Here is a 25795-nt window from a genome sequence, read left to right on the forward strand (position 1 = left end):
GCATCATGTCTTCTTCCTCTTCCTGAGTTCTCTGTTCCGTTTAACTTTTCAACTTGGACAGGACGTACTTGCAAGGCGTCTGCTCTCTCAGCATCTCACGTACCTGTGGAACAGGGCAGTCCAATGATGTGGAATGTGTGAAGAATCATGTATGATTTCAACTGTCAAACAAGAGACAATCTGTAGATGCTGCAAATCCAAGCAACACACACAACATGCTGAAGGAATTCAGTGGGTCAGGTAGCATCTATGGACAAGAGTAGAGACAATGATTTGGCTTGAGACACTTCACCTGGAATCACTTATCATCAAGGATCCCCACCATCCAGGCCATGCTCTGTTCTTGCTGCTGCCATTGAGCAGGAGGTACAGGAGTCTGAGGTCTCACGCCACCAGGACAAGACAATTATTATCCTTCAATCATCAGTCTGCTGAACCAACGTGGACAACTTCACTCACCTCAATATGAACTGATTCCGCAACCTATGGACTCACTTTCACTGATTCTGCAGCTCATGTTTTCAATGTTATATATTGATCTATCAGAGCCCCCTAAAAGTATTCAGCCCTCAACTCTTTGTTCACATAAATGAGTATTACAACCAGTGGTTTTGGTCAGTTTAACTGAGTATTTATGAATCACATGCTCCTTTGCCACTGTAGAACCTCTGAACAAGGAGAATTGGAAAGTATGAATTTCAACAATATTCTTTTCCATGGATACTGCCTGGTCTGCTGAGTTCTCCCAACATTTTGTGTGCAATACGCATTGTGTTAGGTTCATTAGCCTTTGTTGGACAGCAGAATGCTTCCCTCTACCCGCCATCATCCACTGAAATCCATCACTTAACACCATGGGAATCCCTGTCCTTCACAAGAACCACATTCCCGAAACACTGGGAGACTTCATCACTTTCAAATCAGACCATTCATGTTCCATTAATCGCTAACCAACCAATCATCTTCCAACACACTAGAACCAAACTTCTTCACAACTCATGGAAATCAACCTGTGTGGACACCATGGGAAGCATTTTCACTTTCGCACCAAGGAATCTTATTTCCAAACCAATGAGATCATTCACTCTGCATGCAAGGCTATCCTTCTCCTCGTAACACATTCCCTGCCCTAAAGCAGAAATGGCTTCTTCCTACAAAATATGCATTTTACTTTCCTTTGATTGGGGATCAAAGCAATTATTCAAATCCCTCCCCCTAGGAAAAGAAGAAACAGACACATGGATTGTATAACGCAATTCCAAAAAGTAAGCTAGAGATCACTTTCAACTCCCTCAATCTGGGGCATTCAACAGCCCCTTCAAAACAGCTAAATTGCTTTTTCATATATCAGAAAAAAACTAAGCATATTACAGACTGCCTTTCGCATTGCAATGTGCTCCCGTCTCTCAAACAGAACAATGTTTTTCTCTCCCAACCCAGACCCCTTTCCGAACCAGTTCCAACAAAGATTATTTGAGCTGAAATGTAAAGTCTCTTTCTCCTTCCCTGCGCTGCCTGTCCTGACCAGTGAATCCAGCCTATTTTTTGTGTGCATTCTTCAACCATCCTCCTACACCACTGGAAGGAAAAAACTGAAACGGGTGGAATTCCCACCTACTGCCCAGCCATAACTGCAAATTCCATTTCACAAAACAAGTGGAATTGCTACTTCCTTTACACAAGTTGGGAGATAATCTTCATTCCAAAATTGACGGAAACATTTCAACTCATACCATTGAATACCTTCTACTCCACAAACCTGGGGAAACAGATCTGCTCAAAGCGAAGGTAAAACTATCTTATCGAACACTGGACTATTCAGTGACCACCACGCCGAACTCTGGCAGATGCAGCTGAGTGGAGATACCGGTCATTGAGAAATGTGATGGTAAACTCTCTGGTATCTGGAGTGGGGCTGACTGACGAATGGCTCATTATGAAATGTAGGGTGGTAAAACATTGATGATAAATTTAGTAATATCGATTTGGGAGTGAAATAATTTCAAATGTGACGGCGAATTAAGAGTACCATCTGTACTTCCCAGAGTAGGGGCAGGCAGCATTCCCTAAGAAGCACTGGAGTTGGCTGGTTACCGGGTATTGTCTGCAATTGGCAGACTAAATGAGCAACAGGTATAAGCATAACTTGCAGAAAATACAAAGGGTAGATGGATAATCATACAATTTTAGCATCAATTTCCCACCATCATCCCAGATTCCCCATCACCAGCAACTCTGTCCATTATCCAGTGAAACGTTGAATGATTGTAATTCAGGATCCAGTGTATCAACTACTTTCCTTCCTCTTGCATTCTCTGTTCTGTGTAACCTTTTCACTTGGACAAGACATACTTGCACTCTCAGTTTCTCACCTGTTGAATAGGGCAGGCGATGTGAGGGACAGATGAAGAAACATTGTGGGACGGCACTATGTGGGGATGATGACTCAGACCAGAGTCCCCCCTCACAGCTCCCCCATCTCCTACAGAATCCATAACTGGACATCAGAGATTGTTTCTCCTTCACACCGAATAACACAATATATACAAAATACAACCTGAAATTCGTTCTCTTTTCAGACATGCACAACTACAAGAAACGAATGTCAAGAACCGTGAGAACCTGAAAGCCCCATCGCTTCCATGCATAAGCAGAGGCAAAAACAACAACACTCCCCTCTCCCCATCCCCACACTGGCTTCAGCAAAAATATCAACACATCACCACCCCCCACCCACCATGCGAGCAATACAAACTTTTCTACAGAAGTGCTTTGCCATCGCCTTCTCCTGGGCAGTCTTTAAAAGATCCTAGCCATTATTGATAAACTTCAGATTCCGTCCGTCTGTATTTGCATTATCAAGATTTGTGATCTGCACCAACTGCTCATTCACCGCCTGCACCCAGGGTTTCCAATGACCCTGAATATGGTGCGTAAGAAGGTGTTATAACTTATCCAAGTGTAACCTGCAGGCCAGCAGAGGCAAAGGGCACCCTAACACCTCATTTGGTTGAGATGTATCTCTAAACTGCTTCGCAAAGATAATTGCACTAATCCCTCAAACCAGTTAAAGCCCCTTCCCAGCAACAGAAATCTCAGTTGTATCTTGAAATGAAGGGGAAATGCAGGCTGGGAAAGGGCAAGCTATGAAAAGGTGAGTCAGTCAATCTGCAGTGATGGAGAGTTTAAGTAGCTTTGATTGCGGTAGGGAAACAAAGTTAACTACATCGACAGCGCTTCTCCCTATAGATGCTGCCTGGCCTGTTGTGTTCCACCAGCATTTTGTGTGTGTTGTTGTGTTAACTACACATGGCAATTTGAGAGTGGCAACTGCCGCTTGCATTCAATGAGAAAGAGTGGGCATAGGGCATAGGAGATGAGAGGGGAAAATTTAGGCCTACTGGGATGGGGTGGTACAACCACAGCTACATTGGTCAGAATTCTCAAACATGAATAAACGTTAAGTTAATCTCACCAGACGGAGATAATCCTCGGAGCTTCCCTGGTTGTTCTGCCCAACATATAACACTTGGACCGTGTTGATCATCTTCTCACAATCCTCCTTCGTTGGGAGCCTTTTGACTAGAAGATCAAAACAGTTTTATGTCATATTTCCACCCGGCCTCTCCCAGAAGCAGCAACCCCCACATTTATGGGGATTGTGCAGGTAAGATCGGAAACCACATTGCCAGAGGTTGAAGTACATCATGATCTGCACTTAAATGCAAAGGGGCTCATCAGCGGCAGAGTGTTGAGTGGGCTGGGATGGATGGCAATGGATAGAGACAGGTGACAGTAAGGGTTCTCATCTGAGTTTAATTTGAATGCAACTGGTGGGATGAAGTGATCTTCACAGATGAGACGTACGGACTGTCAAAGAAAGGTGTAGTGTGAGCTGTTTGGAGTAAAAGGTGGGGGCATACAGTGAGAAGATATAGAGACCATCAGAGAGCAAGGGTGGTGGTGGAGCACAGAAAGTATGGACTGAGGAAATGTAAGCAAAGGTGTGCTGTGATATTTACACAAGGGATGCAATAGTTTCAGAGGGGGTCTCCAACAATGTGGCACCAACTCTGACTGGGGACTCTCCACCAAACCACCCCCACACACTGACACAATATACCTGAGCACGGTTGTTTCTCTTGGGCAGAGGATGTTTCCGGAATCCGTGTTCTAGTTGATGACTCGCTGTGTCTTTCACCTTTGGAGGTCAACAGATGTAGACAAGAAAACAAAGAAAAAATAAAATATATCAGAGTGAGACAGGAGTTGGAGTAATGGCGGATTTCCAACAGCCGTGAAATTGCTTTCCCAAATAAAATTGCTTTCCCAAACAACTGTTACTGCCTTCAGCACGAAATAGAGTGAACTTCCAGGTGGCCATATCCTTTTCAGTAATCCTCACCACCACCTCACAAGCTTGCAGACCCTTTTGGTGCAATGGTCATATCGAGACCAGGTTCTCCAGTCACAGCTCTCTGGAGATCCCATACTGTGTCTATGTGCAGGTCAGAAACAAGTGAGGTAATTGGACAAGAACACCGGAGAGATGCGAGGTAACATCATGTAACATCAATGATTAATCAGTGTCAAACAGATTACAATCTCAACCTGAGATACACAATCCATTCACACATCCATTTTCTCTTAACGCTACTGTCTCACCTTGCATCCCATTACTCAATGCTCACTGCCCATCGCCATTTCCCAAGGCACCAAAATCCCTCTCAATTCTCACCCACTCCACAGTTATCACCTCTCAGGATTCACTCTATATTACTCTGAATAGTCATTCCAACTATCACTCCGTTCTCCCTGCTTTATTTCCTCCTCAGTCACTCTATCATTTAGATACTCCATCCTATGGCTGGTCACACAATCCCTCCATCCTATCTCACCCTTCACTTAATTCTTTATTGCATACTCTGCTGACCATCCTGCCATCTCTATTGCTCCACTCCAGAATTAGTAGGCATTCTTTCCTCTATCTCTATCAGTGTTCCCCTCCAGTCCCAGTTACTCAATCTTCACTTTCTAACACCAGCATTGCCTCAACTCTCTGAGCCTAGCAAAACCGGCCTTATTCGTCAGTTCATGATACTATCTGCAACACATTCTCATACATTTTTTCTTTCGTCAGAGTTTGTTATTTATGGTGTTCCACAAGTTTGATTACAGCTCATTATTTTCCAGTAAATGTCTGCAGAAAATATAATCTCAAGGTGCACACGTATTTACTTCGATAACAACTTTACGTTGAATTTTGAACCTCTCTTCACCCTATTTATTACTCCATGATACAACCTGTCCAAAAGGACCTAACATTGCTTCAAACCATTCTCCAACACTCAAGTCCATCAATGACCTCTAATGCAGCAACACATCAAATTCTGCCCATTACTGGAACATGATGTGCCATTGTTGTCACCAGCTGTCCTGTATCCTTCATTTCCCATGTCCCCTATCCAGCCTGCTCCTGAGTATCCATCATTCTTCATTGATAACCTCATCAGTCTCCTATCCTGTCAATCTCCTAGCCCTCAGCTACCCAATCACAATTCCATCCATTTGATAAATTTTTCCAAACCCGGTGATATCTTGACACGCCTATTATTTGATATTCATGCTTCTGGCCGCATTGTCATTCGTGAACCTACTGTTGGTTGTTATTGCTGACTGTCTGCTCAATCACCCAGTTTGGAATCAATCCTGAAGGGATTGGAACCATTCCAATGGAATACTTCAATGTCATTGTCCATTAAATCCCAGGTTTCTGCCCTTGATTTCTGGCTAACAACCCATCTCACTCGGGTTCATGAGCTCAACCTTAGACCAGCATGCTTTCAAACCACCATGGAGATGGACACTGCCATTCTGAGTGATTTAAGATGATGTTGATACGTGGCAGAGAGGGGAAAGATGAAAAACTGATACAATTCACCCCTTCTTTCCAGGATGTCCAGCAGGTGAATTAATCCATGAGACATTCTTGCTCAGAGTGGGAGAGACAGAATGAACCCCATAAGCACAAGGCTTGCTACCTGTGGATGTGTCTCCCGCTCGGACAGTTGAAGGTTCCTGGGTAGGTTCTCCAGTTGATGAATCGTTGGCTTCTTCACTTGTGGATTTTTTGATATCTGGAATTAAATAACAGAGGGTGGAGAGTGTGGACTCTAGGAAGAGTAATCAGTCTGGGCAGCAATTGGGGAAACAGAGGACTTGATACAAGCAGAAATTAACATACTTCTACCTTCATCTTTCCCTCCCAAACAATTGATAATCCCTTCCTTCCGATTAGGGATGAGTTTCATAATGAAATGTGGGACTCAATATCCCCAGTAATGACACCTGAGCTTGAACTCCCCACTGTTTACATGGACAGTCGCAGACTAGGTTCTTTCTTGTCATTCCTGCAACTTCTACCATACATCATGGCATGATTCCCATCTAATATTCCTGATTCCTCTCCTCTTGATATGAGCTGAGGTGAGATTTTCAATGTCTTTTACCTGAGGATGTACCACTTGTTGGATTAAGGGATGGTTCCTGGAAGATCTCACTCGTCAATGTTCCTTTTGGACATCCATTTGTGGGAGTTTCAAGGTCTGGAATTAATGAATAAACAAGGGAGAGTGTTTAGCATTAGACTTGGAGCATTTACCAAACTTGTTTCACCAAAACCCCCTCCACAGATTGTCATTCTGCCTCATCTTCACAGTCTTGGCATATATTAAATTAGTGGAATGATCCTGTGCAAAACCCTACGCTTGATTGATTGCAAACACTGAAACATGAAATTTCATCCCCTGGTGAGGTGCTGCTCAACCCTGGACCAAATTGAGCTTCTATCTCATTTTTTAATAATTTTTGACAGTTGATCTGGAAAATGAGAAAAAAAAAACACCAGGAAATTTATAGGATTAATAACAATTTGAACAGGTTCTGAGGATAGAATTTGACTTCAGAGAAGAAGGCAGACAATCCCAGGATTATATTCATCAACAAGTGGTGTCTAATCTGGCAGCACAACAACACGTAGACATTGAATACAAGTCATGCCCCACTCTCCTGTCTCCTGTCATTCATCTCAATATATCTATCCCTCACAACTGAAAACCTGACTATCAAATTTGTTCCTTGACTATTAAAATTCCTCCTGAGTCATTCAAATTCCTCTCCTCAGTCCTGCAGCTCGGCATTCACGTCCCTCAGTCATTTTAATCTCACACATCTCCTATCGCACTTCATTAGTATCTATCCCTCACATCCAGCAACTTGGTACATTCAGTCAAATTCGTCTTTACAGTTCCGTACGTTGTCATTTCCATGCTCTGCATTCACTTCCCTCAGTCACATCACCCGGTTCACCCCACAGACTAGTCAATGCTTCTCCACAGAAACTTGGGGGAGGCTATTTTTCTACAAACCCTACAACTGACACGTGATTATGAATGTGGACAAAGTCACAGGGTGCTTCCGTACTGTCGGTTCCCAGGAGAATCCGTATCTGTCTTAACTCAGGGACACATGGTAAGTCTAAAAGAGGAGATATTGAGCTAGTTTGAGATAGGACGAGACTACAGCATGCACCAAAACCAGCCTTCCATCATACGAAAAATGCCCGTCACACCCCGAACTGTAAGGTTATAGATCACTTACCCAGCCACCAGTTCCTGTATTCCGCATCCTCCTCCCATGAGAGGTCCACTCAGCTGACCCAAGGCATCCCATCCAGATGACCCCAATCTTTCTAGCAGATGCTGAAACCCTCTTTGAAAGTTCCCTCCATTCCCACTCTGAGACACTCCTTCCTTATATGTCAGACACTCCAGAGTAATTCTCTCAGATGCAACATCCAGCGATACTCAGATCTGACTCTATATGCTACAGTCACTCAATTATCCACAGCATCTGTGCATTCATTTACCTTCATGTCTATTTCAATCCACGACCTTACGTTCAGCCCACTCTCCCAAGTAGCATTCCCAGTGTCACTGCTGCTCATGGTAAACATGAATATTTGTGCCCATCCCCATTATGCAACTCTACAGTTACTCTATCACTCCTCTCCCATCTTTGCTTCCATCTCTCCAGAATTCAATCAGCACATTTTCCTTCCACGTGTCACTCCCCCTTACTCCCTCCCTCAACACATTGTTTCCTTCCGCACCCCACTTTCCTCAGCCACTCCATCACCACTTTGGTCCTCTCCCACCAGTCTCTCCTCTGTCACCCCACCAGTTAGGTAAGTCTATCACCATTCTCCCCTCAGTCAATTCCACACACTTCTTGATTCTGGTTCAATCAATTGGATAGTAATTTTAGAGAGGAGACTTTATCAAACAATCCACACAACTGATACCTGAGTTTGTATCTGGGTCCGTGATCATAGACAAATTATTGCCTGGCTCAGGTGTTGTCTCCTTTGTTTTTGCGGTTGGTACAGACGTTGGATCTGTAATAAACAGGGGTACATGGTCAGAACAGAGGAGCAGACAGTTGACCACCCAGATGGGACTTAATTAAAGAGAACAACCAACAGTAAAAACAGAACTGCAGGTGCTGGGAATCTAAAACTGAAGCAGAAAAAACAGGAATGTTCAGTTGTTCTGTCTTCATCTCAGAAAAAGAACTGAATCAGCATTTCAGGTTGGCGGTCATATGTCAACAGTGTTTGAAACCAGACCTATAAACTTGCTGTTATCAATGTGTCCTCATTTACCAAGCAGAGTGCACTCCTTGAGTTATTAGAAGACATTCACCTTCCTCACTTATCACTTTCCACATCACTCCTTCCCACTATCCTACTGTGAAGATGAATGGCATTGATCCCAACACCAACAAAGACAGATATATGAAGCAGATAGTACAGCGCTCCCCTGTGGCTATCCCCTCAGAATAATTTGTTTTGATACTGTTGAAGAAGCTGATCACTCAAGGAAAACCATCAGCAGCAGAGATTTCAGTGGTTCAGGCTGACTGGGGAATGATCATCATCATCATGATCACGCGCCATGCTTTATGATGTGGGCCATGATGATCTCTATGGCCATGAATGCTCTTGGCATGTTTTATTTTCTACAGAGGTGGTTTGTCATTGCCTTCCTCTGAGCAGAGTCTTTACAAGATGTGTGGTCACAGTCATTATCAATACTCTTCAGAGATTGTCCTCCTGTGTCAGTGGTCACATAACTAGTACTTGTAATGTGTACCAGCTGATCATATGACCATCCATCATCTGTTCCCATGGCTTTTCATGGAAAAAAATCAGGTAGGTGCAGGATCCTAAGACAGGTAATTTGGAGAATGCCGATGAGATGGATATTTGTAGCAGCTTGTGTTTGAGCCCACGAAGGGCAAAACAATCCTGAAGTGGGTGTTGTGTATTTAAACAGCTTTAATTGGGGAGATTAAGGTTAAGAACGCTTTGGAGGCAGTGACCATTATATGCCGGCATTCATTCTGCAGTTCCAGAGGCAGATGTAGAGGTCGGATGTGTCATCATTACAGTTGAATAAAGAGAATTCCAAAGACATGAGAGAGGAGACAGCTTTCAATAAGTTTTGTGCCTCTTTCCTGACTTCCAAAAGAATGTTCCATTTAAAAACTCAGAATCCAACAGAAGCTATAAAAAAAAACACAAAACAACTAAAGTCCCATAAGGAGAGAAACAGGAGATAGGCTATCCAATAACATAAAAGAGGATTAAAAAAATCAGATATATAAGGGGGTGAGAGTTGAGACTGGATATTGGACGACTGGAAAATTACACTGGAGAAGCAGTACTAGGGGATAAGAAATGGCAGTCGAACTTAAAAAAAATGCATTTTTTGCAGCATTCCCTGTGGAATACACTATCAGCATTGAAGAAACTGAGAGTGTCGGTGATCAAAAGTGAGTGCAGTTGCTGTTACTAAGGAGAAGATGCTTTGATACCTGAAAGATTTGAAGGCAGGCAATTCACCAGATCAAGTGTACTACAGCCCAGTTTTCTGAAGGAGGTAGCTGCAGATAATGTGGAGAATTAGTAGTCTTTCAATCTTTCAAGAATCACTAGATCGTGGAATGGTTCCGGAGGACTGGAAATTTAGAAAAATCACTCCCTTTGTAAGAAGGAACAGAGGCAAAAAGAAAGGAAATTATAGGCACTAGCCTGCTTTGCATGGTTGGTAAGATGTTCAAGTGCATTACAGAATGAGGTTTCGAGGTTCTTGGAGGCACCTGATAAAATATGCTGAAGTCAGCATGATTATCTTCAAGGGAAATGTTGCCTGACCAATCTGACGAAATTCTTTGAAGAAATAATGGAGAGTCAGTGGATGTTATTTATTTGGACTTTCAAAAGGCCTCTGACAATGTGACACACATGTGGCTGCTTAACAGGATAAGTGCCACTGGTGTTACAGGGAAAACAGCACTATGGATAGAAAAATGGCAGATTACCATAAGGCACAGAGTGGGAATAAAGGGAGTCATTTTTCATTGGTTATTGGTGACTATTGGATTAAAACCTACAGCATATTGAAAGACTAGATGGAGTTGATATGAAGAGAGTTTTCTTATTTTGGTGGGGTCTAGGACTGGAGGGCATATCTTCAGGATAAAGGGGTATACTTGATGAGGAGGAATTTATTTGCTCAGGGAATGTGGATCTGTGGAATTAATTGCCACAGATGGCCATGGAGGCTGAAATTGGGTATATTTAAAGTGGCCATTGGTAGATTCTTGTTTAATTAGTGCAGGAAAGGTTAGTGGGAGAAGGTCGGAGAATAGGGTTCAGAGGGAAAATGAATAAATTATAACTGAATAGTAAAGCGGACTTGGTGGGCGGAATGACCTAATCTTTCTCATATATCTTATGGTGCAGTTGCTGCCTCAGATCCTGAGCGATAATTTCTGCTGAATTCTATAAAGAAGTTGCATGATCTCCTAGTGATCATGCATGTTTTGCCTAGTTTCCTTTCCCATCCTAAGCATCATTTTCCTTTTTGGCAATTGGAAAAAGGGAATGATATGCTCCTCTTGGTGTCTGATTGCGGAAGAAGAGATGTTAGCTCAGTATGAGGGCTGGAGGATGGGTGATATGGTCCTTGGATAGATGGAGGGGACTGCTTAGTCCCTCATGAGAGGCAGCAGAGTTGAGTCAAGCTTAGATTTCAGCAGTCATGTGGTACAGACAGTGGATGGTCCATGTGAGTCTCAACGTGGGAGGGGACAATACATGTCAGACAATGAGGTTGAGATCCTGACATGGCAGATTGAGTTGGACTGTGGGTACAGGGGAAATGACTGAGGCAATTTACTGATCATGCAGTAGACTGAAATATTCAGCATATTGTATTATGATCATTTGGCATGTCTCAACATTTCAAAAGAATCTCCTACCCCTCCCTACCGTGCATTAATGGAGAATGGTAACGTACCTGTACAGTAAACTTTCTTACAGCAGTCTGTCGGCTTCAGCCAGTACACAAAGAAATCACCACAGTTTCTGACCTTGATTGTCCGATTTGTTTCACAAAAGTTTGACCAGAATCTGAAGCAGACAGTCCTGTTGACCTCACCCTCTTTCACGCTGGGATGGCGTCCTGGGATGGGGTGGGGGGGGGAGGTTTATAAATATTGTAAAATATACCTTTCTCCACAGTACCATGAGAAACATGCAACTGGACCCACTGCAAAGCCATTGTCACAACCCACTGTCCGGACCGGGCTCAGGCAGTGTGAGCTGCTGTCCTCCCAACAGCCACACATCGTATCAGAGGAAATCTCCTGCTTGGAGGTCCCTTGTGGGTGGCTGTTCAATGAAACACTGAAGCTGACAAACTAATGAATACCTCCAAAGAGAATCAAAGACATTTTCAAGCTCAGAAAAGAACTAAAACTGATAACAATCACTTGTTGCAGATGTTAAATTTCATGTGTTTTATATATTTTCTAGGCACATTTAAATATAAACATAACTTGGAATTTGACAAGAACCAGGAATTTTAAAGTAATTGCAAACTGAAAACTAAGGAAGGGGTTCAACTGAAAGCATTACAGGTTTTGTGGAAAAATAAATTGATTTATGAATTACTTCATGAACTGTGGGCTGCATGGAAAACACTCAACTCCCTGGGTGCTGCTCCTCCACTGAAATTGCACCAGGTCTCAGCTGGAGTGGGCTTAACCAGCAGATCCAGAGCACAACTGGAGGTAGCAGGAATATCCGGGAAGCCGGTGCACCACTGCCAGATTCCATGTAGAGCCAGGGCTTCAGAGCGGCTGAAGTGACTGGGGAGCATTTCTCAGGGATGTAGAGATCTGTTTCCATACAAGGGGGCATCTGACATGATCCTTGTCTAACGTGACCCAATGCGATATGTAACTAAGCCCCGCTGTTGCACACTATGACCTTACCGTTTAGCCAGCCTGTACTTGTCCCGGAGCACCTTTTCATTGGAACGACAGTCTCAGGAATCCTCCACCCACCAGAACTGAAAAACAAAATAATAGCATATCCGTCCTCAACTAAGCATCTACTATGAGAATGAGCAGGAATTGGAGCCCATTCCATTGGTTTAATATTTTCCCTCATCTCAGGATACCCCATTTGACCTTATGCAGATGAAAGAAATCTTGACCAATACTGGCAAAATGCTGCAGAGACACAGCAAGTTAAGCAAAGTAAAGTTTATTATCAGAGTGTACATTTTTCACCACATGCAACAATGCTTTTCTGCCAGTATACTTAGCAAATCGATAGAACAGTAACAGCAAACAGGATCTGTCAACGTCAGTACTGTAAACTATGATTGGTGGAAGGGGAGTTAGTGTGGAGGAAACAGGTAGGCTGCTGAATGACTGAGACAGATTAGGAGAATGGGCAAGAATCTGGCAAATGAAATACAATGTTGGAAAATGCATGGTCATGTACTGTGGAAGTAGAATTAAGCGTATGGTCTACTTTCTAAACAGGGAGAAAATCTAAAAACCTGAGATGCAATGGGACTTGGGAGTCCCTGTGCAGAACACCAAAAGGTTAAGTTGCAGGTCAGTCGATGGTGAGGAAGGAAAATGCCATGATAGCTTTGATTTCAAAATGTCTAGAATACAAGGATATGATGCTGAGGATTTATAAGGCACTGGTGAGGCCTCACCTGGAGTATTGTGAACGGTTCAGAGCTGCTCACCTTACAAAAGATATGCTAGCATTGGAAAGGGTCCAAAGGAGTTCCCAGGTATGACTCCAGGAATGAAATGGTTTTCATATGAGGAACGTTTGATGGCTCTGGTTCTGTACTCGTTGGATTTCTGAAGGATGAGGGGGGAATCTGATTGAAACCTTTCAACTGATGAAAGGCCTAGACAGAGTAGATGTGGAAAGGATGTTTCCCATGGAGGAGAGTCTAGAACAACGGGGCATAGCCTCAAGACAGAGGGGCGCCCTTTCAAAACAGAGATGCAGAGACATTTCTGTAGTCACGTGGTGGGGAATTTGTGGCAATTGTTGCCACATGCAGCTCTGGAGACCAGGTCATTGGGTGTATTTAAGGAGAGATTGACAGATTGTTGTCTGGAATGGTATCAAAGGTTACAGATTGAAGGCCAGAAAATGGGGTTGAGGAGGTGTAAAAAAAAGATCAGCCATGATTGAATGGTGGAATAGACTCGATGGGCTAGATGGCCTAATTCTTCTCCGATGTCTTATGGTCTATGGTCCAAAGAGGATCTGTATGTCAACATCAGGACTGTAAACTACAAATAAACTGTGTAAATGCAGATAATAAATGCAGCATCTGTGGTGAAGAATGAACGTCTGACGTATTCAGCTGAGACCCTTCATCAGAACTGGAAGGGAAGGGAACAGAAGCAGAAGGTAGCTGACTAACCCCCTTCTCTTGTCCTCCCTGCCCTCGTGCCCATCCATCACCTCGCTCTGGTTCCTATCTCGTTCTTTTACTCCACTGTCCACTCTTATCAGATTCCTTCTTCCTCAGCCCTCTGCCACTTGTAACAATCAAACCTCAGCTTCTCATATCGTCCCTAATTACACTCTTCTGGTCTCATCCAATACCTTCCAGTTTGTAGTACAACTCCCCCCATCTTCTTAGATTATTCCTTCCTTTATGAACAAAGGCTTTGAAATAAAATTGTATTTGTTCCTCACCATAAACTCTACTCGACCTGCTGGATTTCTCCAGCATTTTGCATGTGTTGCCACTTTTATACTTTGTGCTTTTATCTATTCAATCAAAGTTTCATTGTCCGTGAATAGGCTGTGAGCTCCCCTCTTCCTACATTTATTCTCTGCCACATAACTGACTAATGACGCCAGATTTCCTGCATCCACTCCCTTTTCTATGTTTCTGTGTATCCACAAACTGCCCTATTTTTATGAGCAACGACTCCAATCCCTATGTATTCATTCCTTCCAATGTTATGTAACTGATGTCCCAGAAACAATGATGTTTATGCACTCTGCCACATTCCTGTAAACAAATAAGTCAATCTCCCTTCACATGCGCCTTGCTTCCCTGTAAAATTAGTTTTCATTGACTCATAATTGTCTGCTCCCATTACCTCTTAAATCGGTACCATCCTTCAGTCCGGATTTCATCATTCATGTAATTACTGCATTCTTCCAATGAACAATCCGTGCTTCTCCAGGGCTGATCCAGGATAGTGTGGTTTACACACGGATCGCCAAGCGTGGAACCTGCAGCAGGAGTATGCTCAGTGTCAAGTGTATAAACAATAATGTTAATTAGGATTATTAATTAACATCAGTGTTAATGCCTCTTGTAACTCAACCCCACCTCCACCCATCTCAGCTGTACTCTCTAAACTAATGGTCATCTACTCACATAAACACTGTCAGTGCAGTTTCACCTTTCAGCTCTCTTTATTGAATCGGTGGCGTTAACACTGAATCATGTAGTATAGAATCATCCGTGCTGACAGTGGCCACCCCTCAGTCCTATCAGGCCTAACCTGGTCCATAGCCCTTCTTTGACCAAATAATTCTTACTCACCTGGACACAAATTCTGTCAGCAACCAAACTCTGAGACAGTGCATTCCAAGCACTTACTGCTCCGAGAGTTAAGGTCTCCTTCACAAACCCTCTAAACTAAAGTTATATATTCCGTAGTTTGATCTACCTCTGATAGATGCCCATTGGACCATAAGATAGAACTGCAGAATTAGGTCATGAGTCACATGAAGTCTTATCCACAATTTCATCATGGCTGATCCCTAGACCCTAGTCTCCTGTTTCTCTCTCTTTGTATCTCTACTGTCCTGACAAATCAAGAATCTATCATCCTCTGTCTTATATATACATAAAGATGGCCTCCAGAGTTTTCTATGGCAATGATTTCTACAGATTCACCTCTCTCTGGCTAAGAAAATTCCTCATCTCTGTTCTAAATGGTCATCCCTCTATTCTGAGGCTGTAAATTCTGGTCCTAGACTCTCCGACCATACGTAACATATTCAGCCATCACCCTATCAAAGCCCATCAATAATTTATAGGTTTGAATTAGGTCACCCATAATTCTTCTGAATAATATGAAATACAGCCCCAGAGAAATCAAACACTCTTCATATCAGAAGCCATTCAATCTTGGAATCATTTTCGCAAAACCCTTTGGACCCTCTGCAGTTTCAGAACATTCTTTTCAAATCTTTCTATTATTATTATTATTATTATTATTATTATTATTATTATTATTATTATTATTATTATTATTATTATTATTATTATTATTATTATTATTATTATTATTATTATTATTATTATTATAATTCAAAAATAGCACAAGTACACCAAAGTAACAACACTTCAATGTTGATATATGAAGAACGTTCTTTATATATGAAGTGCCCAAACCCACTCACAGTACTCCAACTAAGTCTTTACCAGTGGTTAATAATGCCTTAAAATTACATTCTTCTTTTATTTTCTTGTCCTCTTGAAATTAACGCTAATATCGGATTTGCCTTCTTCACCACCCTCAACCTACAAATTAACCTGCATAAGGACTCTGCATCTCATATTTTTGATTTTATTCTCCATTTAGAAAATATCCTGATCTTTTATTTATTCAATTAAAGTGCATGATCATACACTTGCCGACACTACAGTCAATCTGCCACTTCTTTGCCCATTCTCGTCATCTGTATAAGTCCTTCTTGCATCTTTTTTACTTCCTCAAAACTACCTGCCGTCTACGTAACAACTGTAAACTTTCAACAAAGCCATCAATTCTGTATCACTGATATGGAAAAGGTTACCTGCAGTCTACCCTTCTGGTACCTTTTTTATCCACCAATCTTATATTCCTGTTTCACCTCGATTGCTCCAGGAGAACAAGCCTAGCCTCTCCACACTCTCATCGTAACTGAAACACTCCAACCTGGTGATGTGCCATTGCATCCTCCCATGATCTGCATAACAAAACTACCACCGATGTCTGACAAGGTTTTTTATAAAAGTTTTGTATTCTGTATCCTGAGTAATGAAGGTTTGCATCACATTTACACTCACAAATTGAGTGACTTATTATTTTTTTTCTTTCTATATTATCATACGTTGCATTGAACAACTGCTGCTAAGTTAACAAATTCCACAGCATATGCTGATGATACTAAACTTGATTTTGATTCTGATATGACATGCACAGAGTGCAAGAGTTCAGTATTCACATTGGAACTCTATGAGTCACTCCACCAAAGAAAAGATGCAGTGGTAAAACTGAATGTGCAGAATCCACCTACAAGGAAACACTCTCTTGTTTGGAGATGTAATACTTAAACAGAGACTAAGCTGTATAATATTGTGATCATGTAATTTATAAGGATGAGCCTCATGTGCAGACAATATGCTAAATCTGGCTTCAGAACCACATCCTGGGCAGTTTGCTTCAGAGGGACATAAAAGGCAGGGGGCACTGCTGGTACTGATGAATCAGGGCATCCTGGAATTCCCCATCACCCCTTACACCTCTGTGTGAATGAGAGCAGTGACATACCTGTACAGTACACTGTGTGATCACTAGGTGCCGGCTTCAGCAGATACACAAAGTAGCCAATGCAATTTTTGACCTTAATATCCAGGCACGAGTTGTTGCTTTGACTTGAACCACTTGTACTCATGCCAGATTCAGGTATGATGTTTCCATTCCTGGTGAAACAAACCCTTCTCTTCACCTCCCCCTCTGTCACAGAGGGATGGGAACCTGGAATAAGGTTTACACAAGTTTAATTGTCATTCAACTGCACATGAATAGCTTCGCATACAGCCAAACAAAACAGTGTTATTCCAGGGCCAAAACACATTGCTAACAGTCATACACAGCACAAGGCACATATAACATATATAAAATAGCAGTTATACAATCACACAAAACTTATGAGTTAATGTTTGAGCTATACAGGACCCTGATCAGACCCCACTTGTAGTACTATGCTCAGTTCTGGTCGCCTCACTATAGGAAGGATGTGGAAACCATAGAAAGGGTGTAGAGGAGATTTACAAGGATATTGCCTGGATTGGGGAGCATGCCTTACGAGAATAGGTTGAGTGAACTCGTCCTTTACTCTTTGCAGTGATGTAGGATGAGAGATGATTTGATAGAGGTGTATCAGATTATGAGAGGCATTGATCGCCTGTATAGTCAGAGGCTTTTTTTCCCAAAGCTGAATTGGCTGGCATGAGAGGACATAGTTTTAAGGTGCTTAGAAATAGGTACAGAGCAGATGTCAGGGGTAAGTTGTTTTTTTTAAATGAGAGGGTCTTTTAAGAGACCCCTCCCCACCCCTCTCCTTTCCCTTCCCCTCCCCTTCCCTCCTATCCTCTCCTCTCCCTCCCTCCCTCACCCCAACGGTACCACAACAATGACCTCGAACTACACTAATCTGAACTGAACTCTGCTTCACTTGAAGACTGATCATTTACCCCTAGACTTCGATAGAGCTTGGCTGATTCCTATTCCTATATTTCTGGGTATATGTGTATATTATCATTGCTAACCTGTTACATTTATATCCTTGCATTTAGTGCATTGTATTACTTAATTTGTTAATAAACTTTAGTAGTTTCTAGTAATTACAGACTCCAACGAGTGTTCAATTTCTGCTGGTTTGACAACCCAGTTACAGGGTACGTAACATAGCTCAATGTCCAGAGCCTATGAATGTGGCAAGAGCAAACCACTGCAGTCCAGCTAATCTTCCAATTAGTGACAACTAGAGGGCAGCACCGAGGTCAGCTTGGCTGTCACATCAACTGACTCTGGCACTGACTCCAAAGCCTCTCTCCTGGAAGGCTGCAAACTTTGGCACGATGCTTGCTCCTCAGTCCTGGCCTTGTGATCATAAGGGAAATGACCAAAACAATCACAGGATATTAGACTGCACACCACCTTCGCACACCAACTCCAACAGCTTTCTGTAGCACGGACCCCAACAAGTTCAGTTCCTCCACAAAGCAACAACACGCTGATGAAGTAGACCGATGGTATTTAAAGTAATTCTGAATGTCCAGCTTGTAATTGAAAAAAAAAGTACAAATGAGGAGTAAGCTGGAAGCATTGAGAACTGCATTTCACAAAAATCAGTCCTCAGGCGAATCAGGAACCCACTTGTTGCAGCCCATAGCCTCAGAGTGGTCAGCAGGCAGGCCCACAGTACCACTGCCTGGAAACACCAGGAGGGTGGCATTCCACTGCCTGACTCCATGAGGATTCAGGGCCAGTGTGTGGTTTCAGTGACTGTGGGAAGCAGCTAACAGTGACTTGGAGATCAGTGGCCATGCTTAGGACGTTGTGCAGAGACCTGGGCCATCAGTTTGACGCTCCCTAAAGCAAAATGGAATCCCTACTGCTGTGAACACTGAACCTACCTTCTAACCAGCCTGGGCACTTTCCGCAGCAGCAACCCACTGGATCCTCTTCCTCGGGAATCCTCCATTCGCCAAAACTGTAATAACAATTGGAGAACAGGCTCTTCAACTGAAGCAACTTATTCACTGAGAGAATTGAATGCTATTCACAGCCTGTCTGCTTTGAATCCTCAGCAATGCCTGCTAATTTTCTTTTTTGTTCTCCATTCCTATCTTCCTTGTTTCTCTTTCTGTCACGAAGGCACTGTGCAGAATGCATCAGCTCCCTTATCCCTACAGTTGCCTGCTGCCCTATTGTGATGACTGATGATCTGGTCACCCAGCATTTCCCCTTCCCACACCCTTCAGTTGCCCTTCGTGCTGAGTTTGAAGTGATTATTTCCACATTACCTGCTGAATCTGTACCATCCCTGTTCAAGACTTGTGTCAGACGTACATTTTTCACTCCTGCTGGGCGAATTCATACTCCTCCAGGACTGATCCAAGATGTTATAATTTACACAAGGTTCACCCAGTGTGGAGTCTGTAACTGAGGGACAGGGTAACGAGGATTAGTTTAAAGTTTACCTGATATCATGAAACCTCTTTTATACCCAGCCACTTCTCTCATCCCCACAGGACAAGCAACAGTCTTGTTCTCCAATCAGTGAACAAATCCACAAATCAATGGTAAAAACCTTACCTCATTTCAAAACTTGGCTCCATTGCACTTAGTCCACCAGGCCCACAAACTCACACCAGTGATAATCTGATGGGTTACAGCAAGAGCAAATCCAGCCATTCTCTATATCATTGGTGAGAATGGGTCAGCACATTCTCCATGGGCCAAAATGTCAGTGTCCCTGCCACATGACTCTATAACTCTTCAATGTAAACAGTGTACAAATGCACCAATGCAACCCACTGACCCATCAATAAAAAAGAAAAACGACACCAAAACAGTAATATAAACAGAGCTAAACATTGCCAGTGACGTCAGCATATCCCCTGTCTCACTGAGGAACCGGATTTTCAGTGGATGTGGATGAGATGTTTTCTAGGTTGGAGGCTGTAGTCTCAGAATACAAGGAAATCCATTTAGAACAGAGATAAGGAGCAAATCTTTAGCCTAGAAAGTGGTGAATCTGTGCAATTTGTTGACAAAGGCGGCTGTGGTGGATAGATTATTAATTTGATAGATTTTTAATTAATCAGAAGATGAAGGGAGCAGAATGGAGCTGGGAGGGGAATGATTCAGCAACGATAAGATGATGGAGTACTTTTGATGGACCAAATTGCCTATTTCTGATCCTATATCTTACTGTCCTATGGTGTTCACTAGTCTCAAATAACTACTTTAGGTCCCATTCTGTGTGTTCACTCTGGCCATCAGCATTCACAGCAGAAAACAAGAGCTGCATTCATGTGTTGCTGTTCAACATGGGAACCCTGCAAGACGTGGGAAGCCCTGCAGGGAACAGCCAACCTTGCCTAGTGTAACTAATAGTGTACATGGGATATCAGGACAGATTCCAAGCCTCATAACAGTCATCTATCTTTGATGTTTTCTGCCGGAGTGCTTGGTGTGTTTTAACTGTGTTAAGCACAATTCAACAAAGCTAGTGTATTTCAGCTGGATTTAAATTTTCACAAGGTTTCCATACCTGAAACATACAAACATGGGAACAAACTGAAAATGCAAAGAGAGACCACACTCTTAAGGACAAGGTCCTTAGCATTGTTGCTGAGCAGAGAGATATTGGGATCGCAGTTCATAACTCCTTGAAAATGGTTACTCAGGTTGCTAAGAGGGTTGTGGTAGTTTATGGAAAGTTTGCTTTTATTAGTTAAGGAACTGGGTTCAAATGTCGGGAGGTTATCTTGAAAAATAATGCAACTCTGTTTAGGCCACATCTGGAGTATTGCACACAGTTCAGATCGTTCCACTATAGAAAGGATGTTGAGGCTTTGCGGAGGGGGGCAGAAGAGGTTTACCAGGATGCTGCTTAGTTTAGAGGGCATGTGCTATCAAGAGAGGCTGGATAAATTTGTATTCTTTTCTCTGGGGTGTGGAGGCTGAATAGAGATTTGATTTAGATCTATCTGAATGGGGATGGAAGAGGAGTTAAACACTTGAAACCGTGGAGGTGGGGGGGGGGAGTGAAAGGAATGGCAGATTGCGACCTAGAGTAGTGATATGAACCAGAAAGCAAGGGAAAGAGTGGATATCTGACAAGGTGGAGCAAGGAAATGAGGGGACATCACTGGATGTCTAGATTGAGGGAATGGATGGTTGTGAGAGGGGCCATGGAGGGGAACGTTAGATCCTTGGTGGAGATCATGTGAAAGACGGGACATATGGGCCCCAGGAGAGGCAAGATAAAGGAAACAATCTGTTTTAAAATCAACAGCAGATGTTATGAAAGATGTTGTTTTGCTGCAGTAGTATATTGCAATACACAGTAATAAGAATTATCAATTACCATAAGAAAAATATATCACAAATAATTTAAATAAGTAGTCCAAAAAGAGGTAAAAAGAAATAAGATACTGAGGAAGTGTTCATGGGTTAAATGTCCATTCAGAAATCTGATGGTGGAAGGATGATGCTGTTCCTGAAATGCTTAGTGTGTCACATCAACCTCAGGCTTCAGCACCTCCTTCTTAATGGTAGCAAAGTGAAAAAGGCATGTGCTGGGTGATGGAGATCCTTAATGATGGATGCTACTTCTTGTAATTGCGTCTGTATATTGAGCCAAGTATAGATCTTCAGAGATGCTGATACTCAGGATGAAACTGCTCACTATTCCCTTTCTGATCCCTCAATAGTGCTGGCATGTATTCCCTCACCTTGCCATTCCTGAAGAGCTACAATCAATTCTTTGGTCTTACTGGCATTCGGTGCAAGGTTGTAGCTGCAACAGCACTCAACCAGCTAATCTATCTCACTCTTACACATTCCCTCGTCACCATCTGGAGTTCTGCTTTGTTGCTTCAGCTGTGCCTAGCCACTCATTTGAGGGTGCAGAGAGAGTAGAGCAGTGGGCTACACACACATCCTTCAGGTGCACCACTGTTGACTGTCATTGAGCAGATTTTATGTCAGCAAGGGAGAGATGTTAAGGATGCAGTGATGCCGGGTCGATGGAGAAGGAAGAGTTGTCTGGGCCACAGGACATCAGTAGGACACTGAAAGAAGGGAAGGAATAGATGGCAGAGCCTTTATGGAGGCAAGGGGCTCAGTCTGGGGGAAGGGAGGAACTATTCTGTCCTGAGTGAGAGCAGTTTTCATTTTCAGTGAAAGGAGTTGTTATCCGAAAAGGAAAGGAGCTAGTTTGAATTGAGGTCACAAAGGCTCCACACAGTTTATACTTTGTCATACTGTTAAACAGGTGGTTCCCAGGCTGGAACATTTCCCCGGTGCTGCTTCAGCCACCACAACTATCCAGGCATGTGTTGTCGTGTTCAATGCAATTTCAAGGCATGACCAATGCAGACAGGGCAATAGGAGGAGTGGGTGTGGGAATTGGGAAGGTGGGGCTCCTGGCTTGAACTGCACCTGTGACTAGCCACACAGTCGTGGGTGTAGAGAGAGTAGAGCGGTGGGTTCTAACATCAGATAGATGCTTCAGGGAGTGAAGCAGAGAACGTAACATGTCAGACAGGGGAAGTGAATTTCTGTCAAGGTAGAGAATGCTCGGCTGAGGGAGGAAAGGTTCGGCCTAGCATCTTGCCTCACTCTGGAGGTCAGAACAATCTAAGTGATCTAATCACTGATGGCCAAGTTGAAAATTCAGACCACTTCAGCTGTTGAAAGGCTCCAATGGCCCAGAAATTCAATGGACTTCACACAGAGCCAATATGAAGAGAAACAAACCTGTACAATACACACTATATAAGCCCGGTGTCGGCTTCAGCTTGTACACAAAGTAAGCTGTGCAGTTTTTGACTGTGATTTCCATTTGCTTGGTGCAAGTTTCTCTGTTTGGGTTATCTTTGAGCCAGTTGAAACAGATAGTCCTGTTCACTTCGCCTGCTCCAACATCAGGATGGGGTTCTGCAATGAGGTTGAAAAACAATGGAAAATGAACCCACTTCCATGTTGGGATGGGGACCTGGAATGAGACTTACAAACACTGTAAAATGATTGTGATCCCACCTCGGGACAGGGACATTGAATGAGTTTTATAAACACTCTGAAATGTACCAACTCCCACGGTACAGCAAGGAATGGGAATCAGTGCCTACCGAAACAGAGTGGTTCACAATCCACAGCCCGGTCCAGCCTCAGTCAAATTAACACCCTCTTCACCACAACCTATGCACCCTGAGGTCACTTCAATCTGGTAATGTCCGATGGACAGTGTCTCCCAACCTGCGGTCCTCAGAGTGTTGAATAATGGTAGGAGCCCATGGCATAAAGGAAGCTGTGAAGTCTTGTTCTACAGGTTCATGTGATCATAGACTAGAATCACTAGCTCTGTCCCTGATGTGCTTTGATATCTGATGTATCCTCAGCTCAGCAGCTGAACCGCCATTACACAGTTCAATGTCATTAAGTTCCAGGGATATTCAAATGTTTATTGGCATAGAAAATGCACAAAACCTATTGTAATGGAGCTAAACACATGCTGCTTGACTTGCGAAGTCCTGCTTCCGATTGTTTGTTACTGATACAGACTGAACTCCCTCCCCTCAGAGCTGTGCAAGAAGACTTTTTTTATATCTCTTCTTGCGGAAGGCACTGATCATGTTGAATGCTCCACTCCAGAGGTTTGGGAATGCTGGACAAATGGAATTATTACAAGGGGGTGATATTTATGAAAGGTAAGAAAACGGAGTTGTGTGGGGACTTGTCACATAACTAGAATGGATAATATGCTTTATTTTAGGTTCCCAGTATCTGCATCTATTTTTTTTAAATTTGAAATTGCTGTAACATTCTGACTGATTGAATCTTCCAGTCATTCACAAGCTCATGGACATGTGCCATGTCCCTTAGACTCCAGGGCTAGACTTCAGGAGGGCATGAAGTGGCCACATCCCGCTGAACATCGGCGGCTCCTCGGTAGAGATCATTAAGAGCATCAAATTTCTTGGTGTTCACCTGGCAGAGAATTTCACCTGGTCTCTCAACACCAGCTCAATAGCAAAGAAAGCTCAACAGCATCTCTGCTTTCTGCGAAGGCTGTGGAGAGTCCATCTCCCACGCCCATCCTCATCACATTCAACAGGGGTTGTATTGAGAACATCCTGAGCAGCTGCATCACTGCCTGGATTGAAAATTGCACCATCTCGGATTCCAAGACCCTGCAGCGGATAGTGAGGTCAGCTGAGAAGATCAGCGGGGTCTCTCTTCCTGCCATTATGGATATTTACACTACACGCTGCATCCGCAAAGCAAACTGCATTATGAAGGACCCCACACATCCCTCATATAAACTCTTCTCTTTCATGCCTCTGGGAAAAGGTACCAAAGCATTCGGGCTCTCACGACCAGATTATGTAACAGTTTCTTCCCCCAAGCTATCAGACTCCTCAATACCCAGAGCCTGGACTGACACCTGCCCTATTGTCCTGTATATTATTTATTGTAATGCCTGCACTGTTTTGTGCACTCTATGCAGTCCTAGGAAGTTCTGTAGTCTAGTGTAGTTTTTATTTTCTCACTGTGTTGTGTTTTTTTTTTACATATTTCAGTCTAGTTTTTGTACTGTGTCATGTAACACCATGGTCCTGAAAAAAACGTTGTTTCATTTTTACTATGTACTGTACCAGCAGTTATGGTCGAAATGACAATAAAAGTGACTTGACTAAAGTCTTCTAAGCTTCCCATTAGTTCTAATATTCAAATACGATGAATACACTTACAACTAAAAGATCAATGAGGACCACAAACCTGTTGTGGTTTGAAGGTTTGTGTACCTCAATGACCCAGAGAGCCTCTTTGGCTGGAGTCAGATCTTTATGTTTTGGCTCTTGGTAGGGTCACCCATGCCTGACAGGTCAAAGGGTAAAGGCCAGAATAAGGTGGTCCACTGGTCCTCCAGGTTCAGGAGAACAGCTCCGAGCTGACCACCCTGCAATGAAGAATCCAACATGTGAAGCGACGGAGAGCCTTCATTGCTCCCCTAAACACCAGTGGTGTGATGAGCAAAAGAGAACTCTTACCCAAAGAGGAAATTTGGGAAGCGGTGCAATATTTCAACTGTAAGCGGATAAGTAGGCTGATCCACAGCACAACTGCCAGACAACTACTGCAAACCCACCCCTCTTTTGAACTTCATGAAGATCTATGATTGGTGTGAATTCAAAGAAACTGTGAGGTACCACCTCAGTAAGCCCATGTCTGCTCCTGCACATGAGGTTGCTGCCTACCCTATTTCAGCTGACTAAAGACCTGCTCCAGTCAACATAGCTCTCCAGGTCAAAAGAGACTGAGCTTGTCAATCCTTCTCGACTCAATAATAACTGTGGTAAGTTCTTGTAGACCTACCTTTTAACCAGCCTGTATTCCATGCAGAGCAGCGAACGAATGGAATTGTAGCCTCGGGAATCTTCACATTGCCATGACTGAAACAATGATCATAGAGTCAAAACCAGTCCAGGATCTGTGGTCTATTATATCTGCACAATGTCCAGCTCTGGTCACATCACAGGAAACTACGTTTGTCCTCTTGCCCCATACAACTACTTGTGTGAATATCCATTTCCTCATAGATGAATGCAGGAGTTTCCTCTTCTCTGAACCCTTACCCTGGCTCCCCAAAGAAGTGATATCTTCTGAATTCCTGTGTGACTCATTCTAAAACATCTTATCCACATTGATGTACACACTAAATAGCAGAAGGAAACAACTCAGCCCATTAGGTTCGGACTGTATCCTTCGGGACCAATCCTTTCCACACCATTCACCACCTCTTCTACCC

General features: G+C 43.1%; 1 protein-coding gene across 1 annotated transcript; it reads right to left on the reverse strand.

Annotated features, from left to right (window-relative positions):
- Nucleotides 1-25439, reverse strand: LOC140723704 (uncharacterized; the record flags this gene model as incomplete). Its single annotated transcript, XM_073038261.1, has 10 exons — nucleotides 1-103; nucleotides 3476-3582; nucleotides 4124-4201; nucleotides 6042-6137; nucleotides 6510-6605; nucleotides 11424-11536; nucleotides 14566-14701; nucleotides 17017-17223; nucleotides 18888-18964; nucleotides 25363-25439. Coding segments are annotated over 10 exons (1050 nt in total), but the record flags the coding sequence as incomplete, so codon positions are not given.
- Between the last annotated feature and the right edge of the window lie 356 nt (nucleotides 25440-25795).

This window comes from Hemitrygon akajei, unplaced genomic scaffold (assembly GCF_048418815.1).
Source record: "Hemitrygon akajei unplaced genomic scaffold, sHemAka1.3 Scf000128, whole genome shotgun sequence".
Classification (NCBI taxonomy): Eukaryota; Metazoa; Chordata; class Chondrichthyes; order Myliobatiformes; family Dasyatidae; genus Hemitrygon; species Hemitrygon akajei.